This window comes from Natrix helvetica, assembly GCF_964273705.1.
Source record: "Natrix helvetica genome assembly, chromosome: 4".
NCBI classification, from domain to species: Eukaryota; Metazoa; Chordata; class Lepidosauria; order Squamata; family Natricidae; genus Natrix; species Natrix helvetica.
Window position 1 is genome coordinate 22,229,969 of NC_138550.1, and position 14,569 is coordinate 22,244,537.

The 14,569-nt window shown below is 39.2% G+C and overlaps 1 protein-coding gene across 1 annotated transcript; it reads right to left on the reverse strand.

The window, feature by feature from the left end:
- Positions 1–1,425: 1,425 nt before the first annotated feature.
- AMER2 (APC membrane recruitment protein 2) lies at positions 1,426–14,205 on the reverse strand. Its single transcript, XM_081952689.1, has 2 exons — positions 13,094–14,205; positions 1,426–12,919 (listed from the first exon to the last, which is right to left on the reverse strand). The coding sequence occupies exons 1-2, from the start codon at positions 14,106–14,108 to the stop codon at positions 12,045–12,047; spliced, it is 1,890 nt and encodes a 629-aa protein (XP_081808815.1). The 5' UTR covers positions 14,109–14,205; the 3' UTR covers positions 1,426–12,044.
- Between the last annotated feature and the right edge of the window lie 364 nt (positions 14,206–14,569).

Below are 14,569 nucleotides of genomic sequence, written 5' to 3' on the forward strand. Positions count from 1 at the left end.
ACTTTGTTAGTGTTTGGATCAGATGCAGAAATTAATCCATTCTTAGTTCCTTTCTTGGTGTGCACTTAATCTTGCCACAAAATGGCTGTAATATTTTCTTTCTGCCTTCCCATGGTTTTTTTCATGTAAGAGGAGATAGGCTTAAGTCATCCTCTGCAGAAGTAGCATTTTTCTCCCTTAATCCTGTACTATTCAAGAGCAGCATCCAGGTGTATATAGTCTGTTAGGTATCAGCCAGTGTCAGAGAAGTCAGATGACTGCAGTGACATGAAACAGAGGCAGGAGTTGGCAATGGAGACAGGAAATTTTCTGCAGAGTCCAGGATGGGTGGAAATACTTCAGTTCAGCTGTGGGGAATGTTCCTTAGGCCCTACGGAAACCATCAACACTCTCAGCCCACAAACCAGCATATAAGAAGTGTAAAAGTCACAACTAAAATAGATGTGTAGCACGGACTGCCTAACTCCCATAATAAAACTCTTTTCTGTTCTATTCCATCAGTGTGACTGCAGTCACTGAATCAAGTTGCTAGAATAGACCACCTGTGAAGACCATGAAGTCCACGTGCAATGACCAAAGTTCATTCATCACTTGGGTAGTCTCCAGAGAAACTACGAATTTGATAGACACTTAGTTTTGTTTTCCAAGTTATTAAATAAGTTTCCAGTGCAGCCTGCTGTCTAGAAAAGAGAACCTGGAGGGAGAGAAAGTGGAGGTAGGACACCTAATAATGTGTGAGATCTTCTCCAGAAAGCCACTCAATCCCGGCAGCACCATTACTGGATCTACACATAATTTTTCCCACTGAACACCATGTTTATTCCCTATGAAGATGTTAGAACTCCTATCTTGGCATCAGCACTCCTGTGTATTAGTTTGTATGTTCACCATTGTGCCCGGCTTGTAGGGTGATGCATGAAAAGCTCTGCATTGAGCAATGAAGCATCTCTGTGCATATAGCACACACTTAAATTGATTAAGTTCTACATAGATATTTATCACTGAAATGTACGTAGGTTACATTTACATTTTTTAAAAAAAGCTTTCAAAGAAAGCATAACTGCTGATAGAATCTTTCAGAAATTTCTTCTGTGTCCTGTTTGAATAGATGCACACTGCTCAAGAGCACTTCCTTCTACTGCTACTGTATTTTACTCTTGGAAGTAAATTGTGCTCACAGATTTACTTTTAACATGCATGCACACATAGATGTCTTGGGATAAATGATAAAATGGGCATCATGACACAAACTGTGATTCTGTAATTGTATGTAGGTCAAAGGATTGCACCATGACGTCACATTGGACATTTTGTTATTTTTTCATCACATTTTGTACTGGACACTTTTGCATATGTACCCAAAATACTGGTAGCCCTTATTGCATTAAATATTCCACATTAATAAAAACCCTCATTAAAACAAAACTATGTACAGTTTTTAATGGCATCAAACAATTATACAAATAATCATGTGTTAAGCTACATCGTTTGTACAGTTGGTGTCTTATAGTTTTTATTACTCACAACACACAGCATATTTGATTTCTGAGCAAGGTGAAGTGAAGAGACAAATTCTGGATTTATTTTTAATGCTACTGCACTGGTAACAAGCTGAGCAGAAATAGCACAACAGGGAAAACTGTGTAGTTAAAAATGAACTGTCAGTTGCAATATGCCGAGTGCAATTTACCAAATCAATATTTTATAACAATACAAATCTATCTCAGCCAGCTTGTATCAAGTCTGTTCTGGATCTTTCAAAAGTAAGCACTGTATTTTCCTTCATGGTTGTTTAAAGAACTTTGAAAGAAACATCAGCAGCTCCTTTTACAATGCATCTAATTCCATGTTGTTCTCACAGGCTAGCAGATTATCTCCCAGATGTTTCTTAGATTCACCTGAAGATACTCAAGACTGAACTTGGAGATGACTCTGCCATTATTATTGTCAATCAACTGAAATTATTGACAGGCGTATTGTGCCTTACATGTTATAATAATCTCAGCAGCTGTAGAGGTTGAAGTAACTCTTTGGACAAACACCCATATGCTAGAAGATACCAGAAACAACATAGAGTAGAACCTCTGGTCACAAATACTGCTGACCACAACCAAATCAGGGGGAAATTCACTCCCCCCCCCACGGCCAATTTCCCCTTTTGCACCATTTTTTTTCTAAGCGCCAAATTTCCAAAATTAGTATACAAATCGATTTGAGAGCCAAGTTATGGAACGAATTATGTCATGACCAGAGGTTCTCCTGTATGGATCTTCTAGGCTCACTGAGACTTACATGATGAATGCTACATCAATATTCAGATTAGAGGTTTCTGTTTTATTATGGAAGCTAGAAACCATGGCCCTGATGCAGTAGTCAAGACAAGTACATATACTGATTAATTACAATTCATGGGTGTAATTCTATTCTTGTACCCACAAACAAAAGGCTAGTTCTAGACACGAATTTGCTTTACTGAATCAGGAGAAATATTTATGATACCAGACACACATTTGCATCCTAAGTCTTCCTTTGTAGTCCATGGCAACTACTTTTTAGGATTCATGGCTGCTCAGTCAACATCAGTTCATGTTAAATAACATAACTTTGGCTGGACTGTAATTGCAAATAGCATCAATATGTCATAAACCAAAAATTAAATAATTATCCAAACAGCAAAAACTACTTTTAGTTCTGTATACTTACTTTACTTCTGTATGGAAAAAAAATAGACTGAACTGTTTAGATACTTCAATGACTTCTTTAATGAAACACAGAAAATCATTATTATCATCCTTACAATCCCAAACCAGTTATTATCAAATTATAAAGGAAGAAAGCATACAATAAACTACAAAATCAGGAGAGGCAGATAGCACAGTAGACAGCACATTCAATTTACTGTACTTGAAAGGATCTGATCCCTTTTCTACCATCACGAACTAAATTAAGTTTGGTATTGATTGTGTTAATTTTAAATTGCACAGGTCAAACACCAAGTGTTTAATCCTGGACTGAACTGCTGGTAGCATTACTGGTAGAACAAAGCAACAGCAATAAATGTAGTTTGAACATAAATGTGATGGGGAAGATCATCAAAATATGGAAAACAATTGGATTTCCATCTGCTAGTAAAGCAAACCTTTAAAAAGAAGCGAGGTTGCCCTCCAGGCATTGTTCAGGTATTTTACTGACAGGTTACATAAACTCTTTTCACTTCAGTTGACTGATACTCAAAATCAAAGCTTTTCATTTTGCACGAAATGTTCTGAAATAAATATACAGCTTTTGAGGAGGGTAGGAATCATCACAAAGTCTTTTAAATGATTTCTGCACGTTCAAAAATAACAAAGAAGGTGGTGGCATATATTTTATTATTTTTCAACTATATTGATGCCATGCATAAAATGGTTGAGGCTTATGATGTAGGATCTGTTCTGTATTACCTGGAAACATCCACCTTTCCTTAAAACGCTGACTGCATTAGTTTTAGTCAGAATGATAGCTCATGGAAGGATAAATTCTCTTTCTCCATACCTTGTACTCTTTCGTTGCATGTTGAGAGAGAAATGAAATAAACAACAGTTCTCTATCATGAAAGGTAGTAATTTTTACAAAGCACACTGGCACCCAGTACAAAGCAAAATCGATTCTTTAAAATAGTACTATTGATCAGCAAACCCCACATTATTCTTTTAAATAAACTATATCATTTTGTCAATTAAACTTTGTCTATTTTGGAGAATGCAATAATACAATTCTGACAAGATAGCAGAATGGAGTGGGCTGCTCATAAAAAATGCACCAATGAAGATGTTCACAGAAATGTTTGACTGATGCTATGTGACATGCTTATAAACAATGCATATGCACCCTGCAGTGTGCTTAGACTGCAGGAGAAGAGATATTTGGCAGGGAAAAAAAGGAAAATTTGCCTGAAAAATGCACTTCTGGTTGACTGAAAGGGGATGGGTATGGAGAAAATATCGCTGGCAGAGAGCAAACGGAATGAAAGATAACTGGGATATCATTATTGCTGGCATTAGGGCAAAATAAATAAGCATGGAATACACAGTATAAGCAGAGAGAAAATGTAGAATAGCAATGTAAGGAAGTCATGCCAAAAGCGATCTGATCAGGCTATGAAAGATGAGTAGAATAAAACTACACAAGAAAATATGCAGTATCAAAGCAGAGAGCATTACATTTAGAATGCATTCATAATCTGAAGCGGGCTTGTGACTATATGTGAGTGGAAGTGAAAAATAGATTTGCGATACATAATACAAGTCCACTTTAAACAAGTGATACAATCAATAACACTCACAGCCTATAACTGAGTAACACATCAGATGTGAAGGGATTTTCTACAAATGTATAGAATACAGAGATGCAGGGCCACTGGGATTTTGACACGCTCTTACATGTTCGATTTTGTGTGCTTAATTCAAATGGGTGGCATTAATCAGGTCACCCCAAAATATGGGATATAAAAAAGCAGTTTAATGCAAACTTTGGGATTATCTTAACTCATGGCTTTAAGAGAATTAAAATGGTATCAATGATGGAAGTGGATTGCATTTTAATTGAGATTCCCAAGTTTGTTCTAATTCTCTGAACTCAATAACAAATATGAATGAAATGTTACTATATTCTAGATTCCCATGTTTTCCCACCAGTTTGCAGCTTTACATTTTAATTTCTACTGCTACATAGGCATGGTTCCTAATGAGCCCCTGAGTTCAATTTTTAAGAAATAGCTTGCATTGTTTTATTTTATTCATCTCAGTTTAGTTATATTAATTACTGGTTCTATATCTGTTCAAAAAATAAGTATTACTGCTACTTTGCCTAAAGATTCAACACAGAATGTCATAGATGTCAAGCAAAATCGGAAATACAGCAAATAAAAGGGTTAAAAACAATTTAAAAGCACAAAAGGAAGAGATGTCTGCACATTCGGTAAGTGCACTATTGCTTATGGCAAAGAACTCAAGTCACCATAACTGTTGTGCTTGTCGCTTCGCATGGTAATACGTTCATCTCATAGGTAGATACATGTTTTCATATTTCAGGTTACAATAAAATCAGATTTGCCACCAAATTCATGTTTGACAAGGAGTCCCAGCCTTGGCTCTTTGGTAATCCCTGGGTCTTTGAAACATGTAATAACATCAGGCACATATTGAACACATTTGAAGAGACCAAATTAGATTTTCTGAAAGACTGGAAGCTCTGGCATCAGAATAACTATGGGATTGGGCAGGGTGAAGTGGTGATACCTTCTTCACATCTATTTGAGAATGCAAGTACCAGAACCAGACTTTCTATGTCAGAGTTATGGTATCCTACATTTCTGAAGTATTATATTTGTAAAATTTTGGAGCTTCAGCTACAATATTTGTTTCCCCCCCCCCCCCTCTCTACAGTTAAAGTAGGGATGGATGGATTGCAACACAGCACACGAGATGAAAGTTAAATCCCCCATGTCCATATTCAGAATCATTCTGTCCATAAATAGGTATTTTTTACGACAAAATTGGAACTCCATGCAATTTAAACTCAACTTTTAGCGTCAAGTTTCATTGTATCCACCATCTGGTTTCAAATCATATTGTTCCATTGTAGCAGAATATATTCCATAAATATTTAAAAGACCTTATGATTATGATCTCCTACTCAGAATGGGAATAGTGTGAATAAAATTACGCATGAACATATATGTGATGTCCATTTACAAAAGGAGAAATCTGGAACATATTGGTGCACTATTTAGTGTATAAATATATCAATTTCTACTCTATCATAGCCTTGATAAAGTATGTTCTTTCTCACCTAGACACAAAAGCAATATAACTTCCTATCAGTAATAATGCAGTTCCCCATACATCCTATTTTCTCACAAAATGTAGCTTCTGTACTATAGCGTGGAATCAAACCTTTATTCATAAGCATTATCCAAAACAAAAACAAACATGTTTTTGAGACCATGCTGTTAACAGCATGAAAAGCTTCAGAGTGAGGTCAGGTGCAGAATCAGACAGCTCCCTTGTATCTTGGCAATCCCATAAATTTCCAGACTAACTAGTAGTTTTGCTTCACCAGGCAAAACCAGGACAATTTGCTCTGATACAGAAGCATGCTGGAATTACCTTCAGAATCAGATATTTCAAGGACTTTGATGCAATATCATTTAGGGGTTAATAAATAATTCAGTAGAGGGCATGAAAAATTAACCAGAAATGGAATCTCCCAAGATTAATTTATAAACAAAAATGCTACCAATTGTGTGTGCTTTTTCTTCATTGACTAGTCAGGATGTTTGCAGGGTAATCAGTTTGCTTCTTCAGTAACACCAATCATGCATTTGCTTTGTAATGTCAGGGCCTGTTTTAAATCTATTCCATGTGCTTTATTCCCATGACTGCAGATGGCTACAATCCACATCCCATTTATCCCAGACTAAAGTCAATTGAATTGCTGTAGAATAAGTGGGTTGTGGATTTCTGCCAATAAAGAGCAATGCATGTACCCTGAAATGAGAATGAACTCTTTGTGTCAAATGCAGACCACATTTTCAGCACAAATTTTGTATCTATGAGAGTAAACTAGGGGTGCACAAGGCAGCTCATACTACTAAGAGAAAAAAGTACCTCCTCCTTCTGAAAATAGTTTCCTAAAAACATGTGATATAAAATACTAGAACTATACTATAGTGTGCATTTTCTAAAAACATATAAAATGTACTAAGTGAAGAGTAAGTGCAAAGAGATTAAAATGCCTGCTCTAATATAGTCTTTCTATGTTAAGTACAGGATAACAGCACAAGCATCATCCCAAATAGAATTTTAATAAAGTCTTCTTTAACAAATAAAAATAGTGACAATTATTAAAGGATACAACATCTTTGGGACCTGAAAAACCAATTAGCCAATTAAGGCTGCAGAAACACAGGAATCTCCCGATTCACCTGTACAACTCTAAAGAATGCCTCCAGGATGATAATCTTTTGTTTCCTTTCTAAATTTCTAAGTTAACTTTGCCCCCTTCAAACATTAATCTATTAAGAGGGGTATACAGAGTACCAACAGAACTTAGTTTAGCATGTTTTTCAGTGCACGGTCTTAGGTATTGTTTATTTTTCTAAAATACAAATATATATATTTAAAAATAAAAGGAACCTGGCAAAAATTAGCCGCATTTGCAAGTTGCAAAATTAAACATTTGAAAACAATTAACTACTTAATACTATGCCTGGGAATAAGGCCACTGGGCAGTAGGAATTACTTTAGAGTAAACAGGAATAGACTGAATTGCATGAAATGATGGTTTGTCTATAATTAAGGGCCACTTTTAGTGACGCTGGTTGTAGCAGCATGTAGGTGGAGTGTAATTGCAGATAGTCAAGATTTGACTGAAATACTTCTAATTCAAAGGCAGCACCAAAATTTTTAATTTTCATGTCACCAGAATAATATGACATTTCCCCATGCTATGTTCTGCAGTAACTAAAGTTTTCCATTGCTTTTTTTCCCACACAAGTTTCACATTTTCTTGAAGTGCCCCATCTTTAAATTCTAGCAACAGCTTGGCAAATTCACAAGTCTTATGTAATGACAGATATTTGTTAATTATAGTCTTCTAAGAGCTGCAGGTACCTTATTACTATGGTATCTGGCTGAAGTATGGATTAAAATATGGATTGCAAAAATTCAGATAATCACTAAACAGTTATAAGGGGCTGGTTATCTATATCTCCTTGTTATTAACCAGTGCTCTGAATTTGAACCAGCCAAGATCTGAACAATACACTGTTGGGCCTTTTAAATAAATATTACTTTCATGGCAACTATACTTTGTCTTCCAAAGATAGAATCACCCTATGGCTTTTACATGATTTATAAAGATCTGTGTTGTTATGGTAAGGAATACAAATACTTGGCTTCAATTAATCTTTTTCAAGATATGATTGTCATCAACTTATAAATACTGCTAGCAGATAAATGAGTTGCTACTGTACTGGGTCATATCAACTGATATAAGAACCGATTCTTTCTTAACTTCCTTACGGATTTTTTTGCCAGATGCCAGTCATTTTAACTTCACAGCCATATGTTGAGACAACAGCTACCTTAATATTTTCCTTATTAGCATCAAGCATTTCCAACAGAATAAACAGAGAGAAATAATAACCTCATCCTGACGGTACAAAATGACTATCACTAATAGGTTATCAGTACGTTTATCAGAACTACATACAGGTAGTCCTCAACTTACAACTGTAACTGACCCCACAATTTCAGCAGGTCACCATGTGCTTGTGCTGTTTTACAACCTTTCTGGTGGCAGTCATTAAGTGTACACTACAATCACTAAGTGAACCAATTGTTCACTACAGAGCAATTTTTGCGAGAAATCAAAAACAAATGTAAGTTTCAGGCAAAAATGTCATAAATCACAGTCACTCGACTATGGGGCACTGGCAAAAGGCCGTAAATGCGGGCTGGTTGCTGAGCATCCAAAACATGGCCACATGACTGCAGAGGGTAATCAATATTAGAGCTTTGAATCTGGATCATAAGTCCCATTTTGAAACTCTATCGTAACTTTGAACAGTCACTCAGCATCGTAAGTCAAGGTCTACTTAAATATATTTCTAATTAATCATGAATACTTTCAATCACAAATCATGCCTTGAGTGGTATTTATTAATTTTCAGAAACAGGACAGGATGAAGATGAAAAATTAAAAAAAAATGAGAAAAATGAAAGATAACATGTTTAATTTCTTCAGTTATTCATGGAAAGGGAAATCTATTATTTCTTCTTATAAATATGCTATATATAAACAAAATGTGTATGATGAACATTTGCAAGAAAAATAAGGACATTTAATTATTAATACTTTAACTGGTGCACCACTGTTTTGTTCTGCAATTAACTCAGCTCACAAATGACAACATTCTCTTTCCATTGCAACTTTAGCTCCCTGAGCTCTTATGTATGCACTATTTTTATAATAAAACAAGGAGCATGGTGATAGACCTGCTTAAACAGAATGCAAAAGGAGAGCATGCCCTTCACTGATATAAAACAGAACAAGCATTTCTTATATCTTCACTAGCATTACAGTTCTGTGTCCTTTACATGTTTCCTTCCAAAATATTACAGTTACAGTACAAATAAAAATGGTTTCCTCTGATGTAGTTGCAGAATTCCCAATGAAAGGGCCTACACTAAAGTGAGCCACTCACTATCTTCATCCTATTTTTTAAAGCAAAATCAATCTAAATACCAATCCCTTTCTTACGAAAAGGTGATTAACTGTCAAAATGATTTGAACAGAATTGCTCTGCATATCCTTGATCTTATCCTTTGGAAATTAATATACATGCCATTTCGCACTTTGCAGAAATGTGTGCATGTATGGTATGTGTATCCATGGGAATATACATGCATATATACATTAGGTTTGCATAAGGAGTGCACCTGCAACAACCCACAAATACATTTTGAGACAATACCATATATAAAGTATACCACCAGATAGTGCCTTCACATTCTAATAAGCATGCATTTTACATGGGAGATCTCATTTATTATGACAAAACCTATTGCCAATGTTTAAGCATGTTTAGAATGGATATTTCAGGCTTGAATATACAGCTACATAACAAATATAGGAAGGCTTTGATTTTTGCTTCTTTCACAGGATAATGGATGACATAACCCACCTCAAGTTTCTGACATATTATCTACAAACCATTAGAAACAGTTTTCTTACTTTCTAGAACTTAGTGGTTGAGAATCAGAACCTATAAATGCAATATTACAATCAAGACACATTATTAGCTGAATCCAAAGATCACCCTTGCTTTAATCTCATATTTATTTTTCTTAGCTAGACATATTACAAATTCCCTTTGAAAATTTCAAAAACAGTTTACTGTAATGCATGGGAGCTGCTATTTGGGATAATAAACCTAAAGTCCACTTACAGCACAGAACATCCATACTTCAGAGCATGACCCATGAGTAGAAAAACCTGGCTAGGATCCCAAAATATCCTTAGCTAGTTCCACGTGCCTCATGCAGAAAGGAATAGGTTGTGTATATTCCTCCATTTCTACTCTGCATAGCAAATTACTTATGAAAGTGAAATTACTTGAAAAAATAGCTTGTAACACCGTTTTGACACACTATGGATTCAGCTGTTCACAGTAAGGGGGGAAAAAGAGGGGGAAATCCCAAATGGCCCATTCTCAGGTATCTAAATTCACTTTTTGGAGCTTGAGCTTTACAAATAAACAAATCTTGTTTTTTGCACCGCTTTACACAGAGTACTTCAAGATAATTTAATCAATATAAGCAATTAACCAATTGTTACTATATTCCAAACTTGTATTTTATCTTTTCTTTATTAGTATATAGCCTCTATTCTTTTGATGTGTATTTTGAATGCCTCTTTATTGACTGTAAAAACTAAAAAGGTTAAACAAATGCTTAATGACTAAAATGTTAGTCATGTAAGTAATTTGTTATCTTTTTTAGTTAATACTCTATATTCGGTTTTAAAAGCAAATTTTAATTATAAATGCATTAATTTCCAAATGGATTGACATAACGCCCTACCCTTCCTACCTGTCTTGAAAATAAATATTTAGGCATATAACAAGATACTTTACTGAAAAGATGTCAACACTGTACAGTAACTACTTCAGTAGTACTCATATATTCTGTGGCCCTCAACATGTCTATTGTTGCCTGAGATTAAAAAAAAACCCAGTTGATGGACTAAGAGTTTGCCAGTTGTTTTATTTAATAACTATAGAGATTAAAATTTAGGGAAGCAACTGTTTTAATATACCCCAAATTAAAGATGTTATCTTTGAAAATATTAACAAGTTGGCAGTGACAGTCTAATAAGCTAAACATATTCTATCTTAGAAATTCCTTGGAATTAGGTTTGTAAAAAAAAAAGAAATACCAATGGAACTTTGGCTCTGATGCATGCATCATCTTGCAGGATCATTACAATAGAGTTTTTATTCTAGGGTGGTACAGCCTATATAAATTTTTAATTCTAGTTTACAGTATTATAGGAAGGCCCACACATTTAGAACCATAAAATTACCAAGCTATAAAAACTAATTTTGCTTCAACTCTAGTAAATACAGAAAGACATTTTAATTATTAAAAATTGTATCACTAGGAGTAACATATGCACCTATTTATACATGAAGTACAATTTATTGTATAAATGTTGTAGTTGCCTCTATCTTGACATGTAGGGAAGTTCCCCGGAACCTGATTATTTTACGCATTGGAAAAATATTGATGTAAACATCTGAAAGTTCACTAGATGTCTTGAACATCCATTTATATTAGTTCAGATCCAAAGCAGACAGAAAAGCAAGCAAAAATATCTCTTCCCATTATAGAAACCCACCTAACTTGTTAATCAGCTACCTTTAATGAACTGAATCTGCTAACAGTAGATAGCGCTCTGTATATCTCAAATTAAATATCTGAAGTTTTACTGCTGTTACTACTATTTTATTATTTTTGACACTTTCTCACAATATTGGAGCAAGCATTTTCAATATAAGCCAAAAACATTTTTTTTAAAAAGCTCGTATATACGGAATAACTTCATTTGGTCCTCTCTCTCCCACAACTCTGTCTTCTTAATACAAGTTTGCATTATTCATTCATTATTCATTCATTCAAGTTTGCATTATTCATCAGATTTCTGCTTGCACAAAACGCATGGAAAAGTGGCCTTCAAAGTATTTTAGCAAATAAGGAAAAACAGGATACAAATGTTTAAAAAGTGCTCAAAAAGTGTGTGTGTGTGTGTGTGTGAATACATACATACTCACACAAATACACACATTGTATTTCAAGGTGGAATTGAGAAGCATTTGTTCCTTGCATTCATCATTCATAAAAGGGGCACATGGAAGTGTCTTCCTTTAGATGAGGTCAAGGCCAAACTGCTTATTAAAGGGTTCCTGAAAAGACTGGGATGCCCATTATTATTTCCTTTTATTTTTTGGCACTTTCATGATATGTGGCTGTTTTACCTGTTGTCCCTGCTAAGCTTCGGTAACTGGCTCGGTGTACAAGCACTTTTGAAACAGGGATTTTTGTTCTAGGAATCTCACTTTTGGTAGCCTGGTGTTGTACAATATGATGGCTATTACTGGAATCCTGGCCATGGCTACCATGTGGTGAAGTAAAATGCTTGATACTGATGGGTATCTTGGAATCCTTGAGTGAAGTTGTATGGGTTTTGACTGGACAAGTAGTTGCTATCGGAGATAATGGCTTGCAAGAAGTCACTGTGGTGATATTTTCTGCAGAAGTCACAGTTGCTGCGTTTTCATCAGGATCAGTATACAGATCATAGAGAGCATCCCCACTGTAGCTGTCCCTGGGAATGACCTCTTTCTGAATACTATTAGTATTGTCTTCTTCAGGTCCAGGCGTAGTAGAATCCCAATAGCCCTCATCACTGCTGGGGATGGCTTCTTGCTGCTCCTTTTCTCTATTTTTCTGGTCTTCTTTTTGGTGGTGAACTGGAATCTGGCTAAGACCAATGTGCTTTCCATTTGCTGACCCATCCTGAACTCTCCTGACAACCTTATCACCTTTGGAGGTCTCAGGGGATTCCATCCTTCCTGATGTCCCCTGTGATTTCTCTTCAGTGTGCGACAATAAATCCCAGAATTCCTGAGTACCTCCCACCTGTTCAGGGCTGGCCATCTCCTCTCCTCCTCCCTGGTAAGTCCCCACGCCGGTAGGCTTCTTGGAGGGCCCAGCTTTGACAATCCCAGGGGCACTCCTCTCACTTCCACCTCCACCACTGCCACCGCCGCTGCCCGCGTCATCTTCCTGGTCAGCAATAATGTCCCCACAGCCTGTAAGAGAGTCAAAGCTTTTCAGTGAAGTCACGTCAGCAAACATCAAACAAATACGGTCAATAGACGGCTCAGAGGGTGGATCAAGAGAGGAAGGGTCAGGGGCTGCCGCCGTCTCTTGGCTGCGTTCATACTTGGGTTCAACAGGGGGGGAAGACTTGATGGGGAGGTCACCTGTTTTAGCCGAGTCCTCCTTGATGATCTCTTCGCCATCACTAACGGTGGATTCAGGATGGATCTCTTTCTCCTGGGGCAGAATCCCTGGAAGCTCCTCTCCTGCTCCTCCAGAGCCACATGGGGCCGGCTGCGGTGCCAGGTCCGGGGTGGGCATGACCTCGGGGGCAAGGGGACTTGCGGGCTGTTCTCCATCCTTAGTGACCAGGGGAGTCCGGACAGCGTCAGCGGGTGCTCCTGGCGGCGCCACCTCCTCTTTGATGCACTCCAGGCTGGCGGTGAGGGAGCCCGTATTGAGGATGCTGGGACTAGCTTGGCCTTCGGAGCCCTCGGCGGCCTCGTCGTCCTTCCCCCCGCCGCCCGGCTTGTCCCGGCGGGGCCACCGCATGCTGCTGAAGAGCCCTTTGAGGCCCCCGCGCCCTTTGGCTCGCTCGCCTTTGCCGCCTTCGTCGGAGCGGCCGTTTTTGCGCAACAGCGAGAAGAAGCTGTGCGACTTGCTCGCCGCTGCGGCCGCGACCGTGGCAGAGCAGGAAGAGGCGGCTTCCTTAGCGGCCACAGAGGCGGCCCCGCTACCCGCCACACGGCCGCTCTCGACCGCCGCTGGGACCTCGCTCCTGCCGCTCTCCAGCTCCAGCACCTCGGCCAGGCCGTCGTGGGTCTTGCTCCTCACCATGCCCGTTCCCTGCCCGCCGCCGCCGCCACCGCCGCTTTTGCTTTTGCCGCCGCTTCTCACACCGAAGATGCTTGGCATGGCGCCCCCGGATTTCCTCCGCTTAAACAATTTGAAGGCGGTTTTGTTCAGCTTGCCCGAGGGCGGCGGCGGCGGCTGCTCCCCCAGCGCGGTGGGTTCGCCACCATCGCAGTGCGCGTCCATGGCGGCCGCGGCGGCGCTGCCTTCCCCTCCTGCAGCCCCCACGGACGCCTGCGCCTGATTTCCGCCGCTCGCTCGCTCGCTCGGCTGGCTCTCACTGACAGCGCCGCCGCTGCCGCTGCTCTGCCTGCCGCCCGTCACCATGGCAACCCAGGCAGGGCTGAGCAGCTTGCCTCCGCGCCGGGCCTGGGCCTGCGCCAGACTCCGCCGTCCATGGCGGCCAACCTGAGCCACAGCAGCCCCCGTCCGATCCGTGAAAGAGGGGCCGGGGGAAAAAGGGGGCGGCTCCTTTCCCTTCCTTTGCCCGTACGAGGAGGGGGGAGGCTGGTTTAACCTAATTCACTCGCGGCGGCTGGGACTGCGGCTGCTCATTCGCTCAGCCTAGGGGTCTGCGTGAGGGACGCGGGCTGGGGGCGGGTGATTTGGAGCACGCGAAGCTCTTGCTAACGAACCAGGCAACATGGCCTCGGCTTCTCAGGCGCCTGTGTGTGCTCATGGGGACCCCCGGGAGCCCCTCTTTCCAGGACTCTTGAATCCGCTGAGGGCACAATTTTCTACCGGCGGGGCGGGGCTGAGCGTAGGAAACGGACATAAACGAGGGTACC

What these genes read in the sequence shown, in the direction of transcription:
- AMER2 (XM_081952689.1), bottom strand. Translation starts at nt 14,108, where the DNA reads ATGGTGACGGGCGGCAGGCAGAGCAGCGGCAGCGGCGGCGCTGTCAGT. An exon ending in GGAGGACTCGGCTAAAACAG is followed by an intron (nt 12,920 to 13,093) that starts GTGACCTCCCCA and finishes ACTCTCTTACAG; the next exon opens with GCTGTGGGGACATTATTGCT.